This window comes from Cryptotermes secundus, unplaced genomic scaffold (assembly GCF_002891405.2).
Source record: "Cryptotermes secundus unplaced genomic scaffold, Csec_1.0 scaffold20, whole genome shotgun sequence".
Taxonomy (NCBI): domain Eukaryota; kingdom Metazoa; phylum Arthropoda; class Insecta; order Blattodea; family Kalotermitidae; genus Cryptotermes; species Cryptotermes secundus.
The window spans coordinates 609,269-631,544 of NW_019744406.1; the positions used below are offsets into that span (position 1 = coordinate 609,269).

The following is a 22,276-nucleotide window of genomic DNA, read 5'->3' on the forward strand; positions in this document are numbered from 1 at the left end:
CTCACTTTATGTATTTGCAGTGTCCAATATTCGGACCATGGTGAACAATTATTCAGAAGGAATGCGAAAGGAAACGGTCGTAAACACAGTAAACCCTCATTATAACAGATCCAGACATAAAAGGATTTTGGATATATCGGACAAAATCTGGGTGTGTACAACTGTGAATTTTTAGAGACATTGAGGCACTGAAATTTTGTACATAGAAAACTATTTAAAATAGAAATACCTGTAACCCCAATATAAAATCCTCTATGTAATAACATTTTATGTTTCTATGTTTACTGCGTGTATTGGCTATGTATCCTGTGGTGTACTTCCGTGAATACACCTTCACTCGGTTATAGTGGATATCTGTTATAACGGACAGCCTGTCCCTCCTATTTGTTTGTTTCGACGAGGGTTTATTGTATTCTACCCGGGAACTTTGCGTGGCGGGACTGGAGGAACGTACGAAAAAAAAAATAGTAAGAACAATCCTGTTTCCCTCCTGGGATTCGAAACCGACATCTCCAAAGTACAAGTCAGAAGCGATAGATTTTGTGACAGCCTTGCTTGGTGGCTACTTACTACAACTGGAAGATTGATTATGCATGCGTCTTTCTTACAGGCCCAATTAATTTAGTAGCACCTTACTGTGGTGGATGATGAGGGCAGGGCATGTAGCACGAATGGGGGAGAGGAGGAATGCACATAGGATATTGGTGGGAAAGTCAGAATGAAAGAGATCACTGGGAAGACCAAAACGTAGGTGGTGTGTAATATTAAAATGGATCTTAGAGAGATAGGATGGGATGGTATGGATTGGATTGATCTGGCTCAGGATAGGGACCAATGGAGGGCTATTGTGAACACAATAATGAACATTTGGGTTCCGTAAAATGCTGCTAAATTCTTGAGTAGCTGCAGAATTGGCGGCTCCTCAAGAAGGGCTCAGCTCCATGAATAAGTAAGTTAGCATCTTACTGTGAATATAGCCAAGTTCAGGGTCAGAAATGAATACGGAATAAGAGTACTAAAATTCACCGGCAATTTAATGAAACCTGGCCTCACCTCCATGTGAGGTTGAAAGTTTCGCCTTGGAGAGAAAAATATATCTCTCTTGTCGGATCACTACAACTCCAGAAATCGAAGACCATACTCGAAAACATGCCAGTTTGTCCAGCGGACAGTATTCCAAATAGCACGTGCAACTGCCAACATGTCTAGCGAATGCTGTTTCGAAGTAGGCACCCCTGACGTCACTGACGGCCAATGCTGTCAGACCGAAGAAAATTGCGTAATGGGGGACATCATGATCTATATTCTTCATCAAGCTGACTAGAATCATTACAGAGTCGAAAGGCGCCGATCACGGTGGCCGCGCGGTCTAAGGTATGAACCGTCTTCGCCCGTTCGAAAGCTGGGATCGTGAATTCGAATCCCACTCAAGTCATGGATGTCTGTCTGCATTCATTCTGTTTTTATATTATTCTGTGTGTTGGTAGGGGCTTTGAGACGGGCTGATCCCTCGTACAAGGAGCCCTACTGACTCTGTACAGGATTAACACACGGAAAAAGTGGCCGAGGTCCACAAGGGCTGCAGAGCCATAGAGAGAGAGAGAGAGAGAGAGAGAGAATTCGAAAATCTATCATTTCCCTGAAAACGAATGGGAACACTAAACGACAGATCATAATGGTGGTATAGAGTCTCCGGGTGAGAATCGAACTCTGGACCTACCAAATATAGCGAAGTATCCAAGCGAAGACAATAATCATCAGAAGTACAACAGCAAATATCCTGATAAAATGTTGATCGTGAAGCTGTGTCACTTGTATGACCGCCATGTTGATATCATTTACCGGTAAAGGTAAAGCTCTTCCTGTAACAGGCCGTGAAGGCCAACAGGGCTGTGAGACGTCGAGGCTCCCACATTTTCTCTAAATAATAGGCTCACAGATGGCGGTGAGGTTGTCACCCTTACGAGCCGACTGCCCTTTACCCCCCATGAAGATTCCTGGTACTCATTTCTGTTAAATGCTGAGTCGACCCCAGGGCCATAGTGCGGCTGGAAGGATTAGGTGAATTGAAAAAATCCAAAAACAAAGGACAAAAGAATACTTAAACATTAACAAGCAAGTCATTTATACAAGAGGCCAAAGCAGATGCTGCAAATTATCTGATTCCAAGTAGAACCCGTGAGACACCAGCGAGTGAAGAAGCGAGTTACAGTTGCTAGTCACAAGGGGGGGGGGGCACACATGGAAACTCAGGATCGACAGAGGGACAGATGTTTTATATCAACACACCATAATCTGACATCTATGAACCTTTCCGCTCCCGAATACATCTATTATAGACGATGGGACATGCCACACAGACGAAACAAGAGGGTCTTAGCAAAAGCTGTGGTACGTATATTTCACTTTACATACCTTGTCAATCACGTGGGTTGCGAACGAAAATTCGGCTTAGAGATTGAGTTTCTGGGACATTACACCTAATGGGCACGCGGTAGTGCAGCTGGTTCAGGCACTATGCTACAAGCAGAAAGGTCGCGGGCTTGATTCCCGATAGGGTCATTGGATTTTTCAATTGAACTAATCCTTCCAGCTGCACTATGAGCCTGGGGTCGACTCAGCTTTTAACAATGTGAGTACCAAGAATTTTCTTAGGGGTAAAGGGCGGCCGGCCATGTACCTGGACTGTCTAGAAAATGTAGAAGCCTCGACGTCTTACAACCCTACGGGCCTCCACGGCCTGTTACATGGCTAGCTTTATCTTTACCCTACATTTTACCTAAGGTTTATGTTTCCCACTAAGCTGTTTCGCTCGATTCAATCATAAATCAACGACGTTTGAATCATTTTCACGTTTGAACTGGGGTATCTGAATCAATGACACAAATTTTTGGATTTAAACAAATGAATTATTATTCCTTCCGATTTAAAATGTCGTATCTCATGGTCGATGATCCCTGTAGACTGACTGAAAAACAGTCTTCTTAAGCGAGACTCACAACGATGGAACTGCTTATGCGTCATCTATGTAGCGAAAGTCCAACTATAACCAAGACATGTGTGCGAACACGGTGGTTCCTTCGGTCAAACATACATGTAATATATTTCACAAATGCAAATGATATACAATTTCTCCTCATTTATTTACGGGCGCTTTCAATAGCCCATATTATACAGCGAAGAGTGTCGAACATGGACTAATTAGTGGATAAGGAATTGGAAAGGAGGCGGAAAGAAGCGGTTGTATTCTGAGTTGAGCTGCTATCCTGAAATTTGCTTCCACTATGATAGAAATAAAATGGACACAGATAGGTAAACTTTCAGACTTTTATACCACGTACATCGCTGTTAAACAAAAAGCTAATTAATTTTGTATTTCAAGACGAAATTTATACTTTAACTAACTCAAATACCGTACCCCTCCCTTGTGTCTCCGGATAGTACGGCATACAGCATGAACAAATCAATAACAATGACAAGTGAATAAAATTCGCCATATTCCCAACAGATAGCGCGAATAACGTTACAGTTCAAGATCACGTGTTTGTTGACGCTATCAGTATTCTTTCCTTAAATGTAGATGGCAATACCAGAGCTTGTTTTTCATGCGGTGGTCGATATAGGTCGATCTCTTGTTTCGTATCCATGACGTCAACGCACATACGTGTTCTGCGCACGAGCAGACGATTCGTACAATCTGCGCGTACGTTCTAGTACAATCAAAACACATTACCGTAGACCTAAGTTTTGCAAAAAAGTCTATAATTTATTACTCATGAGCGACAATTATTATTATTATTATTATTNATTATTATCGTTATTATCAGCATCATAACTTCTAGCATTCAGGCAATAGTCAGTTATGCAAACATATGATGCACATATAAATAATTATAGGAATGTAATACATTTCTATTCTACATAGAGAATGCTAAATGCTTTCTATACAAATACACAGTAGATCAGGAATTAAATTTTCAAACATACTTTCGGCAAAACAATTTAAATATATTATTCCATTCGTTGTTTGAAAACTGAAATAATATTGAACTATGACATTGTCTGACGAATGCAGTTGAGAAAATAAGATTCATCCCATGAAAATTCAGAAAGTATTCTTTTTAGAAAAATATGTTTAAAACGAAAACGTGAGAAACAGGGTCTGCATTCTATGTTAAAAAATTTTAAGCTCATATTTTAAGCCTCGAAAATAAAGTAATTTTAAAAGAGAGGAAGTTAATACAACGTTAGCAATATTGTTACTCACATTCAGAAGAAATGTTTTGTAATCTTATGTGTCGTGTAACTACGCACGTCAAGTATAAATAGAAACAAAGATATCTCTTTTATTTTCAAGAAATACTGAATAAACAAAACATCCTTGGTACCACAATTCATCACATACAAGGACTGTAATATGTTAGCACATTTTCTATTGGTGATTAAACGTTTTACATGATGAATACGAGAAATTTATTTAAATTTACAATTATTTATTTCATAATTTTAAGAATGCTGAAGCAATATTTGTAACTTATCACAAGACTTCGCTTAATAATTATGAATACAGGCATAACAACTTACATAGATTTAGATGTCTGAACTGGGAAAAAGTATCTTCCATGAAAAACATTGAATGCACTGGATACATAAACAATTTCTTTCTCAATTCCGGGGCAGTCCACTAACAGGCTTCAAAAAGCAGTATTTAATTCCACTTTTAAATTTAAGGTCATAAAACATTCGAAATAATTGTGTGTTGCAGAATATACCTGGAAGTCGTGTGATAATCCCAATGGAAATGAAATACCAACAAAATTTTCTAAACTACCAATATTATCAGGTAAGACAAGCAATAAAACATATGAATAAAAATGAAATCATCTTTAAAGGTGTCTTCAACAAAATGTCTGGTATTTACGGGCAACTAATTTCATGGGGCACACCTAATGTTTGTCCCCCCCCCCCCACCAATTAAATATGTCCCAGCATTTTACGAATCCCGAATATATATTACTGCGATCTTAAGAGCGCAGCTTCGTTCCGTATCTCATAATATTCGATTTTCTTACCAAAATAATATTTGATAAGGAGTTGCTGCTACTATGTGCATGGAATTTTTAAATCCTGTTCATGGATCCAGGAAATGGAAAACACATTCGGTAAAGTAGTTAACGTTGCGACTGCTTTGCTGAAGCGGTTATATATTTCCAGAATCCATAATCAGAATTTAAAAAAAAATCCCAAATTCAAAATAAACTTATCTCTGTTGTAATGGTTAGGACAATTTAAAATTGTTTAATTATTACCGAGAGCATGGGGTAGCGTTGTTGGTTTCGGAACTGTGCTACAAGCTGGACATTTGCGGTTCGAATTCCATTGAGGTGGGTTTTTTCAATTTATCTAATCCTTCCAGCCGCACTAAGGCCCTGAGGTCGACTCAGTCCCTAACAGAAATGAGTACCAAGAATCTTCTCGGGGGGGTAAAAGGCGGTCGGTGCGTAAGGCCAACAAACTTACCGCCATCTGTAAGCAGATTGTCTAGAGAAAATGTTGGAACCTCGACGTCTCACAAACCTTTGGGCCTTTACGGCCTGTTACAGGGATAGTTTTACCCTTTCATCTGTATCTTCAGAAATTATTATATCTCGCCCCTTAATTTGGGTCTGGTTTTCATAATTATTTTCATGGTTTAATCTCTCTGTGTGTGACTGATCCCAGAGACTACGTCCCTCCCCTCGGTTATTATGGCGGGACATCATAGTAGACTCCGTGACACGTCTCGATGACAATAGCAGAGAACAGGTTCCTGTTCCAACATGGCAGGGAGCGTACAAACAGCTGATCGATTGGTACCGACGTGGGTAGATGCACTGTTGGAGTAAAGAGGGGTTACAGGGGAAGAGAGATATACTGAGGTGGTTGATAGTGGATGAATTGTAAAGCACGTAATAGTGAAAGCTAATATAAAAAGGGATTTCACCAAAGATAATAATATAGCAAAGTTACTTTAAGAGAATTTCAGAATTTCACTTAATTTCTGTGTGTTAACACTGTTCGAAAAATAATATTTTAGTGCGTGAAGTTCCATTCATCCAAGAGGAGGAGTTCTTTTTGGGAAGCAAATGGTAAGTCTGTACAAGTGAGGATTTCGTATTTATTTCCTAAGAACTGAATAATGCGAACACGAAATTCGTTGAATATAGTATAAAAATTGTATGCTGTTCTTTACAAGGCAGTGTCATTTAAAGTAAGAGTGGGTTATTGTGAAGGTGAGTTAATTTGTCTGGATTTCAATAGGGGTGACGTCACAATGACCTCAAATCCAAGCACTGCGTTTCATCATCTGAGTCCTAACATCGATCTCAAAACCGTTATTCGTGAAGCAATTTCAAAAGTTACGCAATAAATTCCAACAATAGAAGAAGCCGAAGTATGGGAACTGCACCTTCATTTGTTATAAGATGGCGCAAAGCATTTTATTTTCTGTCAAGAGCCAACAAAATGTAATTTATTTTCACAGTAATAGTAACAAGTTCGTGTATAAAAAATTGCTTTCTTTGTCTTAAATTTGTACTTGATTTTGAGAGATATTATTGTGGGAATATATTGAACAATATGAATATAACTATTGAAAACAATATTTCAAATTGTTTGCAAAAATTCGTACATTTTACATATTCAAATTCTTTAATAAAGCATTTAACAATAAACCGTTTTCTAGTCAAAAACAGTAAAAGAATAAATGAACGTTTTCTTACGTCACGATGTTATAATTATATCCATATTCACATACAGTGTAAAGAAATTGACGATTTTTACAAGTTTATTTTGTCCATTAAAATCCGTACTTTTTAAAATTTTGTATATAAAATCGTTAGGTATGGCCCTGTGATCGACTCAGCCTTTAACAGAAATGAGTACCAGGAATATTATTGGAATGTTCTTGGGGGTAAAGAACGGTGGGCGCGTAAGGCTATAACCTTACCGACATCTGTGAGCCGATTGTCTAGAAAATGTGGGACCCTCAACGTCTCACAACCCTATGAGCATCCACGGCCTGTTACAGGGATAGCTTTACTTTACTTACTATTAAGAGTAGTGTAATTTCATTTATATCTGAAGCGTTATAATATTAATATGAATGTGTTGCTGGGATAAGAGAGCAATAGTGAACTTCAGTTTCAAATATCAAGTGCTAGTCCTTACATTGATAGATAATAAATACAACAGTGGTGATTGGTATGAGAGATTTATGAAAACAAAATCTGTTAATATTTGCTTCATTAGCACTATGAGCTCTTTTGTTATAGCAAAGTTACCATATTAAAATCATGACGGTACTTTCGGTAAGTAATTGAATTTGCGTGCCTGTGGTTTTGTATGGGTGTGAAACTTGGTCTCAAACAATAAGGGAGGAACATAGATTGCGGTTGTTTGAGAACTTGGTGTTGAGGAGAATGTTTAGACCGAATAGAGATGAAGTGACAGGAGGTTGGAGAAAACTGCATAATGAAGAACTTCATAACTTGTATTCTTCTCCAAGTATAATTAGAATGATCAAGTCAAGGAGGATGAGATGAGCAGTGCATGCAGCTGGCATGAGAAGCAGAGGAATGCATATAGGATTTCGGTGGGAAATCAACCAGGACCACTAATTTTGGAGAGTCTTGAAAGCTGTTATTTCATAAAACAGAAAAATATTGTCATTAGTTGAAGATTCTAATAGTTGCTAGTGTGTTCTATGAATATAGATTGAAATTTTACCGCTAATTGCGAGCTGGGTACTTACATGTTTTAATCAATGTCACTATAATGAGCCTACATTAATGAATATACAGGATGACCCAGGAGAAAATGTCAATAATCTGGGAGGTTATAGAATCGGTCATTCTAAATAAAAAAGTGTGTATGTACATGTGTTCTATTCCGAAAAGTTTCCGAGATAGAACTATTTCACTGGACAGTACACTGTACAGACGAGCATCACGTCATGTCCTCACACGAGCTGCAAAGTGCATTGAAGTTGATGGTGAAATTTCCGGAAATGCATTATACTAGGTAAACTGTACCAGCTTTGTCACTTGGACAATAAATACCGGTATTAGAAACAGCACGTAATATATCTTTATCAACAATTTCGGAACTGTACAGCGAAGTAGCTTTATCTCAGAAACCGTTCGGAGTACGACACATGTACACATTTTTGTTTTTGTTTAGAATTACCCATAACATGACCGCCCACAATATTGACCTTTCCTCCTAGGACACTCTGTATAACCCGTCTACTCAGTGAATACCATTTTCGATGAAGGTGCCTATAGAACAGTGAGATCCTTATGTAAGATACAGAGGGACTTAGGGTCGACAAGGAATAGGTTGCATGTACGGTCTATCCAGCCCTGTGACGTTACGTCATCAAGCAACAGGAAGGAATTTGGAAAGTGCCACGGGCACTCTTACATCAGATACAATATAACAAAATGTTTGGTGTTTACTCAAATAAATACAATTGTGTTACTTATGTTTCCCACATACTTACGTACAAAAGGACTGAACTGATATGAATGGACCAGACGTTTGAACATAATTATAAAATTAATAAATTCATGTATCAAGAAATAAATCACCTGTAAGATTTGAGGTTTTCACGGCCGTGACTACGAAGAATGCAGTCTTCTGGGATGCGGCGCCGTGTAGACATAGTATAAACCGACGTTTCGGAAGAACGTATCGCCTCCATCTTCAGGGTAAAGAAAAATCCACGAATTAGGAACCAGAGTGAGCAGGTGCATGCAGTCTGCTGGTTCCTCGCTCGCGGATTTTCTTCTACCTTGAAGATGGAGGCGATACGTTCTTACCATATTTTACTATGTCTACATGGCGTCACATTCCAGAAGACGACATTCTTCAAGTAAATCACCTGTTCTAAAAATGGGGAAAATAAATGTTGAAATAAATAGAATAATGACAAGATACGTGGCATATACGAGCAGGCCTTAGTGTGGTACATACAAAGCAGTCGTGTGTGTCTGTGTGTATGCACATGCGGGCGGGCGCGTGCTTGAACTCTTTTTGTCAGGCTGTTACGTACGTGTATATTAACGTAGCATTCAAGTTTGCTCCCTTGTATTACGGGATCCAAAACTACATCCCTCAAAGAGACAGACCATGCTCCTGTGATGAAGTATATTTTTAGATTACAGAGAAGAAAATCTTCGTCTTCTGGGAAATAAAGTTGTGCAGTCCGTTTAAAGTCAAGTGACGTTTCGGTTGAACATGACTCCTCCATCTTCAGGGATGGAAAGTAAGCAAAGCAACAAACCAGCATGAAGCAGGCAGAGGAGACTAAGGCGTTATTTTTTTAGAAATGTCGGTTGACTTTTAGGGGACATCACGGCGTTATAACCCAAGAGATAGAAATCTCCAAGCAAGTACCTCAGAACTTAAATGTGGTACAAGTTTGGAATGGTAGTGGCCAGTGTCTGTTTAATTATACAATTTCGTAGACTGCCGTGTTTCTTGCCACTCCATTGGAGCACACATTTCCGGTCTTGCTTAAATGTGTGAAGAATCCTCAGGGCTGTTGACAACGGTGAAATTCGATTCGAGTCTGTGGTGCCTCTTAAATACACAGTGCACTTCAGTCTCTCTTTCCGGCCGTGACCTGACACTTCACCCTTTCCCTAACCACAGTGGCACAGGGGGGGGGGAAGAATGGAGCTCTTCAGCCCCACACCTAGCTTCTCTGGGGACACTCCACGCGACTCGCATCCCATAATCTCAGAACCTCAGGAATTAACCTTCCGAAAAGACAGTCTAGCCTTACAATTGTAAAATAACTTCCAAGAAAACCTTCCGTTATCTACGTACTTCTCTTCACACGCCTCAGTCTATATAGTATGGAGTATAAACTAATAATTCTATAATTTACAGCACAATTGAAATGCATATTTTCCACTAATTCGTATTTCAACTATATTATTTCGTCATACGTAACCTCAAAGTTTTGCGCTCTCATTAATTTTGTTAACTGCTAACTTGAAAAGAAAGAAGATTGCAGTCTTCTGGGATATGATGCCGTGTTATTTGGTAGAGAGTTAGTAATATTTCGGGAAAAAAGTATACCTTCATCTTCAAAGCAGAAAACACTTCTACCATGATGGAGGCAGCAGATACCTCCGAAACGCTGGAACCTCTTTACCAAATTACACTTTAAATCCCTCAAGAGTGTAAACTTCATTTTTATCTCCGTGAGAATCTCATATTTCGCATAGAATGAACGTGTACAAAAATTTGCAGGCCATTTTGTAACTAATTTCAACATATACATGTTAGTTGACAAATCGTAATTAATGTCAATTAGTTTCTTACAGTCTTAAGTGTAACACTACGTTCTATAAAACGTATTAGAAGTCATTCACTTTAGAAGTTTGTCACAGCATGTTTCGACCAAAGTGGACATCAACAGGTGTTAAAATTATTGGGCGAGGAAATTGCTGTCTTCTGTTGGTGCTTATGTTAATATATGTGTATAAGTTCCCTCAATGCGCACGTGTGTTCGAGTTGTTGGCTTGTGTTCTCTCCTGTCGTATGTTGTGTTGCATGTCCTGTTCTCCAATGTGCATGTGTGTTTGAGTTGGTGGATTGTGTTCTGTCTTGTTGTTCGAGAACAAGACACGCAGCACAACACATAACAGGATAGAATAGAACCCAAAAACTCAAACAAATATGTGCACTCGAGGGGACTGATATATTACAAACATAAGCAACAACAGAAGACAGAAGTTCCTCGCCTAACACCTGATGATGACCACATGGGGCGAAACATGTAGGGACAAAATTTTGAAGTGAATAAAATAACTTTTAATAAATTTTATAGAACATAGTGTTACATTTGAGACTGTAAACACTAATAAACACTAAGTGAAAAGTGCACCAGGATGCTACAATAAAACATTTTGACATAATTAACATCAATGGTTCAATGGCCTTCGTCCTCAAACCATAAGATAACCATTAAATTTGCACTTCCGCCATGTTGTTTCAGGCAAAGAATTTTCTCCACAATAATTGTTCTTAGGCTCTCTATTACAAAAATTGTCATGGCAGTACATTGACACTAATGATGTTCCCTCCCTAAAGGTTCACACGGCCTCCATGTTACCATTAGGTAATTAAAACAATGCGAAGGAACAGTGGGACGATGATAATCTGTCAATTGTTTCAAAATCTATTAGGGGTGACAGACATATGAACATACTTCTGACATTCGTCATTCATAAAGTAAGGGAAGTTCACCAAATGACACAATGACGAGATTCGTACTGCGCAGGTGCGACAAGCCCTGCCACTGTAGTAACCTGCTCTTCAGTAATTCAGCAATACAAACCTGTCTACGTGTAGGCGCTGCAATTACTCGCCTCATAGATCAGCCTGCTTCAAAAGCGCACCTGCGTCCGTTTTCCTTATGCCTTCTTCACGCCCAGTGCATCTGAATTTAGATAATTTTATATTAATAACAATATCGGGGCTTGAACATCCATATCTCAGCCTTCACAATTTGTTTCTATCTCGGACTGATCTACTCCATGTGGTCCCGGCTAGCTGAGGTTCCAAGATCAAAATTTTGTATTTATTTCTCACTTCCTTTTGTGAGAGACGCACCCCTCTAGTCTCATCGCACTTACTTACTTACATCGCACATCGTACTCAACCATGCACCACAGTATTAGCCGACGAGTACACAATATGAACTTCCTCATTACGCAATGTCCCCCCCTCCTTCCTGTTACCTCGTCTCTTAGGTCCGAATATTTTTCATGGCATTTTGTTCTGTTTCAACCAAAATAGATGGTTTTCTTCTTCCATGAGAAGGAAATTCTTATTTACGAAACCATCTGTTTGTTTTAAACACCCGGTAATTACAGCGTGTAACGACACGAGGAGCTTCATAACTTGTAACCAAGCATAATCAGCTTAATCAACTGAAGAAGGATGAAGTGGGCAGAGAATGTACCGCGCATAGGGGGAGTAGGAATACGTATATGATTTTGGTGGGAAAGCCAGAACGAAAGAGACCAGTAAGAAGACTAGGCATAAGTGGGAGGATAATATTAAAATCTGTCTTCTAGAAATAGGATGAAATGGTACGATAAATGATATAACCTCCGTCTCAAGTGCAAACAATATATTCTTGTGTCTTTGATCTTGCTCCCTACACTACATGTTTCGGCCTCAGACGGCCATCATCAGGTGTATAACACTCACGTCGCTGTCACACTGCACCCAGTTCAAACTTTAACATCTAAAACACTCTCCCTGTCATTATCAACTTCTACTTCGTTGATAGCTGTCCACCCGTAGATTACTTCACACACGTTAATTTTGAGTTTATTGTAATAGCACCATAATAAAATCTTTAGTTCTAATTTTAAACTTTTAAATTCTTGTCCAAATTTTAAAATTTCTTGTCCAAATTTTAAAATTTTAAAATTGTTAGGGTTATTCGCCCTGTGTTTGAAGTGCTNTATTTTTTAAAATTTGGACAAGAAGTTAAAAGTTTAAAATTAGAACTAAAGATTTTATTATGGTGCTATTACAATAAACTCAAAATTAACGTGTGTGAAGTAATCTACGGGTGGACAGCTATCAACGAAGTAGAAGTTGATAATGACAGGGAGAGTGTTTTAGATGTTAAAGTTTGAACTGGGTGCAGTGTGACAGCGACGTGAGTGTTATACACCTGATGATGGCCGTCTGAGGCCGAAACATGTAGTGTAGGGAGCAAGATCAAAGACACAAGAATATATTGTTTGCACTTGAGACGGAGGTTATATCATTTATCGTATGGAGTGCAACAGGATGCTTAAATATAATATTGAAATGGTACATACTGGACTTATCTGGCTCAGGAAAGATCAGTGTAAGGCTCTTGTGAACTCGGTAATGAACATTCTGGTTTCATAAATCGTTGTAAATTCTTCAATGGTTGAGCAACTAACGGCTTCTCAAGAAGGGCTCAGCTCAACGAAGTTAGTTAATTAACTATGCCTCCGATTGAAGACCTTAATCATTGTTCGTAATGTTGAACATTTATGAAGTTTTGATACAGTTCGCCTCCCCGAACCCCCGGAAGTATCAGTGCATTACATCGGCTTATCTGTCACTAGGTTACCGTCACGTCGAGAAACAGAGATTAATCTTATCGATTTAATTGGGTAAACTGAGGTAATCCTGTGCACTGCAGTGATGACGAGGTAAGTGATATGTGGTTGTCATCATAACGGCATCAGAAACACATGACTATTTCTGCATGAATTAAGAAATGCATTTCTCTACCCGGAAATCAAGCATGTGAGCTTCCGGTTAGGCAATCGCAAGACCTTTAAGAATGTTCTATCAACTTGACGGGTTGCATAGCGACTACCGGAACATGAGGATGTGCAGTCACGAGAGATGACGTCCTCGTGATCTACATCCGGAAGAGGGACAAAGGAAAACCCAAGAGAACTCAATTCGGACAGACGCTTTAATGGTTTCCGGTTTACAGTAGTACTTAAGAGACCTCGCAGTCATAGAAAAATCATTTCATCTATCCAGTTTCTTCCGTCCCTCAGACTCTGCCTTACCGCTACGCTACAGGCTTCTTCTGCTGCGCAGAAAGCGATGCGTGTCTGTTGCAGTTTCGCTGCTTGGGAGCAGCCAAATACCATCCCTACGTGGTGAGACAGTGATAAATACCACGAACCTATAAATGATATTTGGAATAGCTCAGTAGGAATAACGACTATGTCACAGCCTGAACGTTCGAGTAAACGGGGATTCTATTCCTTGCAGAGGTAGGAGAGTTTTCTCTAACCCACGGCGTCCAGACCGGCTCTGGGGCCCACCCAGCCTCCTATCCAATGGGTACCGGGGCCCTTTCCCCGGGAGTAAGCGGCTGGACAGTGAATCTGAGAACTCACCTCCATCTAGCGCTGATGTTAAGAATTTCTATTTTTTATTCTTTATTTCTCTCTTCTTGCTCCCACTTTAGAGCATAGGGCTGATTTCTCAGTTTCATGTTCATTTTACAGACGGTAGGATTCCCTGGACAAGTGATTGGCTCGTCGCAAGACCTCTACCTAAACACAGGACAACACAAAGGCAGAATAACGCATACACACACCAAACATCCATGCCTTGTGTGGCATTCGAACCCACGATCCCGGCTTCCGAGCGAGCGAAGACGTTGCATGCCTTAAGGCTCGTCCACATTACTCGTGTTCGTGCGTCAGAATCTTACTGCTGCCGGAAAATCAGGGTCTGAAGCTGACGAAGTGGACGCCCAAACTGGTTTGCATACAAAGCCTTCGCATTTCTTCACAACAGATATCAGCTCCAGAGCCTGATTTTCCGGCAGCAGTAAGCTTCTGACGCACGAGCACGAGTAATGTGGACGCGCCTTTAGACTGCTCGGCTACCGTGACCAGCGATGTTAAGAACGGTGAAGTTATACTTCCATTTTCAATATATTTCCATGGCTTGATCTTAATTAAGTAGTCACAGGAATAAGTTTGCCTTTAGCTTTTTACATTTTTATATACGGCGAGATTTTAACGAAGGAAAAAATCTCGCGTGATGTGTCATTTGCGAACAGCCGATATGCGGTGCAATAAATGAACATGAAGACCAATGAGGTAATCAAATCCTAGAAGGACGTTTGGAAACAATGTGCTTTTTCTTCCAGATTGGAGTAGTTCTTTTTGAACATGTTATGTGTATATTCCCTGTCTGACTATCGATCCGGGATTTGTGTTTATTTTCACTGTGCTTCGGATCTGGAAATGAAGCAGTCGAGGAGATCCCCTCACCTAAATGTAGACTGTCAATTTTATCGAGCCTTTCTATCGAAGTCAAAACATACAGCCTCGTCGCTCCAAGCAACAGACCCCTCGTAATTAGGAGCCGTAAAAAGAAATGCGGATGCGAGAAGCGCTACACTTTCTCGTGCAGGGCCCCGTACCCCTGATTGGCAGACTGCAGATATGCAGGCTCTGGGACCTTGATGCAAGCCAAGTGCGGGAACAAGAGATGTTCTGAAAACCCTAAAAACAAAGACTGACCCTGTTCCTAGACTCAAAGTTGCTCCGATCATCTCATTTCTGGTCTTCCTAAGTCTCTCCTCCCATCAAACGTCGGCTAAAAGGGTACAAGTATGGACTTTCAGGCGGGGGGTGGAGCAGTGGGCTAAATATCCACCCACATTCTTTCCAGAAAAATACTCAAAATAAAGGAAATACACTTTGAAGAGTTTTATCTTCTGGATTATAACACAGTGTAGTACGCTGAAAACCAACCGATGTTTCGGAGGAATATGTCGCCTCATCCGTCAGGGTGTAACAATAAGCCAAAAAATATACCACTGTGAAAGCAAATAGCTAGCAGATACACGGCGTTATATCCCAAAATATAGAATTCTGTGAGAACCTTATATCCTAAAAAATATATTTTTATCGTGTGATTACATTTATATTCAACATAAACGGCAAAATTTAAAAATTATAAGCAGAAAATTTGCATTACCAAGCACCAAGATTTGATTAAGATACCATTCTTTCAGGATGTGAGGCAGTGTGTTTAGGTGCATAGGTAGGCCTACCAGCGTTTCAGAGGAATCCGCTTCTTTCAACTTCAGACTATAAGATCAGGGCAAAATGTTATTCAAGAACATACAGCATGTACCTGAAAATACACCAAAATACAGGGTGATTCTAAATTAATGTCGGGGTTTCCGTGGCCTACAATTTTCAAACCGGAAACAACAAAACAGAACTGCTCAAGTGCCACGAAAGGCGCGCAAGTGGCAGTTGTTTAGCTTCTGTAACACTGATTATCCAACTAATATGACTCTTTGAGTTACACTTTCATATTCAGTAAGTAGTTTTATTTTGTTGCTTCCAATTTGAAAGTTATATGTCACGGAAATGCCGACAATAATAGAGAATCACTCTGTATGTGCAGGCCTACAGGAGTAGCTGCAAAAATAGAGCTCCCCAGTTCGGTAGATATATTTTCGAATTTATTTCTTGCTATAACTTTGTGGCACATGCTTCACACAACGAGAAAGATGCGAAGAAGGTCATAGAAGGAGAATCAGGTGCATGGAGAGAGAATCGGATATTGCTTATTTTTCCAGATTCCAGATTTAGCGTGGAGGAACACAGGAAACAACGAATACACGTCAGACAGGATGTTTTCAGGAATTCAGTTCTCGGAAGTTCCGAATGTCAAGAGGTCGCTTTATTGCTTAGCGGAAAGTTTGCAGGAGACACAAAAATGTATAACCTTTAAATAGCTGAAAGAGTGACCTGCCTCTAATTTGGTGTGCGCTGCAGTGAACATTCGACTTGGACTAAAATGTGTGCGCTCTGTTGTGGAGCGGACGTGTTTCATTTCGTTCTAACCAAACAAGATGGCTCAAGTGGCAACTCTTCTAGCTTGTATTTGGGAGGTACTCGGTTCAAATTTAGATCGGGACATGGGCTGAGGTTTTCCATGCTTTTTCTCAGTCTTATCAACCCAAAGGCTGGGAAGTACACCTACCTTCAATTAGACAATAACAGTTTCCTTCCTAATCCTTTTCAATTTATTCACTAATCCTAAATATCGACGCTATATAGCAGTGGTTCTCAACCTGTGTCAGATCGAGGCCCGATAAATTCTTCGATAAGACGAGGGCCCGGTACCGGGTTGCGGCCCGGCGGTTGAGAAACTCTGCTATATATTTTGTGATTATTGACAGCCTCGTTCAATGAGCTACAGATAAAACCGTCTGTTTTAGTTTGCAATACAGTGCAATATGAATCTTGTTACTGTAGTTGTATAATTTACTTTCAAATCATATATATATTGTCACGTGTAGGGTTGTGCGCGTGACTTATAAGATAGGTTCTGGATTGAATGATTGGATTTATTGACATCTTATACATTAAGCTTGGTACTACAGGTAATGCAGCGCTATCGCCGGTTTACACAATTTGCGGGCCACCGTTAACCACCCATTACGATTATCTGTCTTCACTAGTCGTGTCCTTGCAACGGATTTATAACGGTCTCGCTATAACTTCAAATCACACATGAAGTCTACTCTTCACAGTATAATTCGTTTCTTGCAATTTCTTCTCAATCATATTACACTGCCATCTCCAGAATTCGACCCAATTCTTGACAGCAACTCTTTTAAATGAATTCTTCAACTGAACTCTCTAAACTTCTGATAACTAAATTGGAACGACCTTCTTTGTCCGTTTACAATCTCTCGGCACGGACTACGCAGAAAATATAGCCTGTCTCTCTGTTGTTGAATAAGGCTTGTTTACTGATCCGTTGCTTTCATATAGATGGTTGCACTCATTCAAATTTGATGAGGGGATACACACAGACAGAATGGGGATTGCTTAAGCTGAAAACTATGCGTGCTATTTCAGTGCGCTGATTACATTCCTATCGCTTTAAGCTTCTCCTGACTATCTTCTGTTCCTCTGCCCCGGAACCGGAACACGTGGCCACTTCCTCTGGAACTTCATGAAATTATGATTTATCACCACCCCTCCCCTCTCCTCCGTTCACAACCACAAATATTTGGACACCAGTCCGAGCTTCAGGTCACTGTTCCCTCTTGGGAGAAACCACGCACCTCGAGCTTAACAACAGGGTCTCCATTTTGAAAACACAACTGTCTGAAACGCACAATATAAAATATATACTTGTATTATCACTAGTTACTCTGCCACAACATATATAATAGAAAGTAAGTCATTACTATCGCCGGTCACGGTAGCCGCGCGGCCTAAGGCATGTACTGTCTTCGCTCGCTTGGAAACCGGGAACGTGGGTTCGAATCCCACTCAGGGCATGGATGTTTAGTTTGTGTGTGTGCGTTTTTCTGTGTTTGTGTACAGGTATAGGCCTTGCGACGAGCTGATCACCCGCCCAAGGAATCCTACCGACTGTGTAAGATCTAGAAGAACCGAAGTGAACGGAGAAGTTCATGGAGGTAGGCCTAGGCCCACTGAGGCTCTAGTGCCAAAGGAAAAAAAGTCATTACTATCACAAATTTACATAAATTTCACTAAATATCTCTGAGCAATCACTAAATTTTAGTCACATTAGGGAGGTGCCTTTATGTACGTGGTTCAAAGCTTCTAATCCCGACTGGTTCATAGTGTACCAGTTCACTTGACCTATAATGAAACAGACAATATCGACCCAGCAGTACTGTTTACGCCTCGGCTGCGAGTTGGTAGGGGCAAGAGGTTTGTCTCCATTCTGCTGTGTCCAGACCGGTCCAGACCAGCTCTGGGACTCAGACATTCTCTTATCCAATGGGTACAGCGAGTAATTTCCCCGGGTCATAACGGACGGGACGTGAAGCCAATCATTGATATCATCCGATGTCCAGGCTGAAAATGCCTGGTGCCAAAAAATGAAGCCTGTGTACGTCGTCATTGCGTGGTGATTAATTAACCACAGAGATAAATTTACTTCTTTACTTCACACAGAAGTGATTTTAGCTTCGTTCTGTTTTATTTCTACTCCCTTAACGTCACGATTTCCTCAAATGAACAATTCGAATTTTAATATCGTCACGTGTATGGGGGACTTATAAGAGGGAGTTTGGAATGTTAATCACAATAAATGGCAATAACTCACAATAATTCTTCAGCCGAATCTTTCTTCCTTGACTGTCTAGGACTCTCTCAATGCTTCTACTGTACTCCCGGACTAACTCTACTGAACTTCCCGGAGTCTTGAGTCTTATGTTACGACCGACCGTCAGTCGGCCAGTCTATCTCGGAATAAAGCATATTGATGCCGGCATAACCTAGCAACGGGTTGTTTATCAAGAATCAGGCTCCGCGGTAACGTGTTTATCGAGTCGTTGCGTAGCAATGGATCCATACGTCACATTATGGAGTACTTGATACTAAAAGCGCAATTCAGAAAAAATATAGAACTGTAACATGCAAAAAAAAACTGCTTCAGTACCCTATGTCTGAATTCATACAAATGTACTATGTATATCATCTGAAAAATTGCGCATTGCCGAACAAAAAAAAGTGACATTTGATTTAGTACAGAAGAAAAAAGAAAAGAGAACAGCAAAGGAAGTGGGAAATTGGATTTTGTCATCTGCTACATTCTCTGTCACACCTGTTACACACTCGCGAGCTTCTATGATTGGAAATGGTCCAGAACACGACAGGAGTAGCGTATAGGAGAGATGTGCCCGTCACCGCACGGCACCTACATCACTCTGAATTCTGACTTTACACTCGACATTATTGCGCACAAAGCATCCAACGTGTTTTCTCATCTACGACTGACCTGACTACGTTACCTTGGAAACGCAATCGATCGTTCGGTAGACCTTTGTTAGTCGCTGATGATACAAGCTCCTACACACACGCATTGCGTAAACACTTGGGCCCCTTGTCCGCCTACTCTCATTTCCCTGCAGATTTTTATAGACGACAATTTATCTATGTCTCTATAGCCTTTGTTGGGCCTTGGTCGCTTCTCAGTTTCTTACTCCTTTACACAGTAGATGGCGATCGCACGGGCCGCGCGGCCTAAGGCATGAAATATCTTCGCTAGTTCGAGCGCTGGGATCATGGGTTCGAATCCCACACAAGACATGGATGTCTGCGTGCGTTTATCCTGTGTATAGGTAGCGGCCTTGCGACGGGCTGATCTCCCTTCCAAGGAGTCCTACCGACTGTGCACAGGATCAAGAAACTNTGTACCTATACACAGGACAGTACAAACAGAATAAAAGCACAGAGACATCCATGCCTTGAATGGGATTCTAACCCACGATCCACAGTGCTTGAGCTAGTGAAGATAGTTCATGACTTAGACCGCATGGCCACTGTGCTCGGCTACATAGGGCAATAGCCTCCGTAAGGAGACAAAAAAAAGGAGATATTTTATTCCCCAAAAATAAACACGCCACATTGTTAAAATTAAAACAGGGGTTTAATTCATCCACAGGGAAATGTGTGTAGTAAAATTCATGTGAGCATGTGACGTCCACAAACTGCTCTCTGGACTAAAAATAATAGAGATGAAAAATCTTATATACAGAGAGAGATGATTTTCAGCACGATATTAAAGTATAGAGATCAGAAGAAAGGGACTTACGAGCATTTAAATGACATGTTTTTTCGTCACAGTGTTTAAGCATAAGCGTTAGTTGACGTCACAGTTCTCTCGTGTAATTGAAAATAAATTGGGAGCGAGAATTTGAACAGCATCCCGAAAATATAAATCAAACATTCCGTAACAACACTGGTTATCGCATATGTTATCAACATTACACAGTATATATCATTCTATCTTTGAGTACACGTGCGCCAGCAAAACTCTGTCCCCCTCCCCAAACCCTTTGATTCTTTTTAGGAAATTCAATATTGAAAAATCGAACGAAATGTATAATAAATGTTACTATGAAAAGTTTAAATTACTTTTAAATGTTCCGCCAGCTGTGTTTCAATATACAAGCCCACAACTATGGCACGAAAGTATTCGTAAACGGTTTAAACGTAACAAAGTAAGCAAAGTCGTGGCTGTTCTCTTACCTTGGAAAAAAACACCAGTGTTCGAGTGTTCTCTGTCTACTGTGAAGAAGGAAATACGAGTATGAAAACAATAAAATACCACAGGAAAGTTACATTTTATGAGGATATTCTGAAGGCTCCCAGAGCCATCAGAAGGTACACTACAGTTATGAGTTCCGCGGTAATCGGAACTAAGGATCACTGTGCTGGCGAGGACCAGCAGCAATTTAGCAGTCAGCATACACAGAAAGACCGAGCCCGCCCCCCGTCGAAGAGGACGCGGCACTTCTAAACACGTACATGTCTAGGAGAGCACCTTGTCATAGTTCTAGACGAAAACTGAAGACAAAAATAGCTGTGCTGACGAGGTCCAGCAGCAATTTAACCCACTTATCGGCCTATATTATTATACAGGTTTAATCGTGACCGACTGACAGCGGTAGTCAGACGTCTCCTCTTGTCGTGAATACTTGCGCGAGGTTATAAAGTCCTTCCGGACTCAGTCACAAGCACGTGAAAGCACAAGGTACGAGCGACTGCATTTCAAGTGAAAGTGCATTTTTCAAACAGTTCTGATGTAAAGAAAGGGAAAATTGTAGAGTAGTTGGTTGAGGTACTGTGCTACAAGACGGAAGGTCACGGGTTCTAGTCCCGATGAGGTCATTGGATTGTTCAATTGACCTAATCCTACCAGCCGCACTATGGCCCTGGGGTTCACTCAGCCTCTAACAGAAATAAATACCAGGAATCTTTGTGAGGGTAAATGGCGGCCTGCTTGTAAGGCTGACAATCTCACCTCCATCTGTGAGCCGATTGTCTAGAAAATGTGGGAACCTCGACTTCTCACAATTCTATAGGCCAGCATGATCTGTTACAGGGATAGCTTTTTCTATATGTAATTTAAAAAAGTTCTCTAAACTAACATAAATTATAAAACTAGGGTGGTGCGGAGGGTAATATTTTGGACCTATGAAAGAGGAATTAACTGTAACTGACGAAAATTTTATAATGAGGAGCGTCTCAATTTTAACGTCTCATGAAATATAATTTCTAGTGACGCAGGATGATGAAATCAAAGGTTATAAGTTGGGCTGTACATGTAACACGCATGGGAGTGAGGAGAAATTCGTGTGGAATTCTAGCTGGAAAGCTCTTCAAGTAAGAAAACATTTGGGAGATCTTGACTTAAATGGGAGAACAATATTGATATTCATCTCAAAGAAAAGAGGATTGGAGGTTGCGGATTGGATTCACCTGGCGGCATCCTACGAGCAGTATAATGAGCCTTCGGTTTCCACAAAACAGAGATAATTTCTCGAAAAGCCGAGCAGCTATCAACTTTTCAAGGAATATATCCTATTCTGAAACTCTTGGTTGGATCCCGCATGCATTTCTCCACGCATCATCCTCATCATCTGCAGGGGCTAAGCTTGTTAGCCCGTTCCGTCATTGAGTAACTCTACTTGAGTTGCCAAACGCCCTGTATTGGAGGATCAGTGTTTTTATTCAGCGTTTCCTTCCCTTAGACAGGTTTCTTACCGCGACTAAAGCGTTCTGTCAATCCGTCACGTAACCCTGGGAAGAGGCCATTACCAGACGGTACCCACAGGACCAGTGGGACCTGAAGCTCGCATGAGGCAGGGTCGCCACACCCTGTAGTCGGACATTCTCGT

General features: G+C 40.6%; 2 protein-coding genes across 4 annotated transcripts in view; one reads left to right on the forward strand and one right to left on the reverse strand.

The window, feature by feature from the left end:
- The window catches only part of LOC111874632, a 627,779-nt gene that overhangs the window by 565,440 nt on the left and 40,063 nt on the right, over positions 1-22,276 (reverse strand). The window lies entirely within an intron of this gene.
- The window catches only part of LOC111874634 (ras-related protein Rab-3), a 71,176-nt gene continuing 54,750 nt past the window's right edge, over positions 5,851-22,276 (forward strand). The window contains exon 1 of one of the 3 annotated variants that reach the window (XM_023870280.2): positions 5,851-6,128. Coding sequence is in view for 1 of the 3 variants with exons in the window: in XM_023870284.2 (XP_023726052.1) it covers positions 6,126-6,128 (3 nt within the window). In the remaining 2 variants the exon portion in view is untranslated. The remainder of the gene's footprint in view (positions 6,129-22,276) is intronic. The other 2 variants (XM_023870283.2, XM_023870284.2) reach the window with 2 other exon arrangements.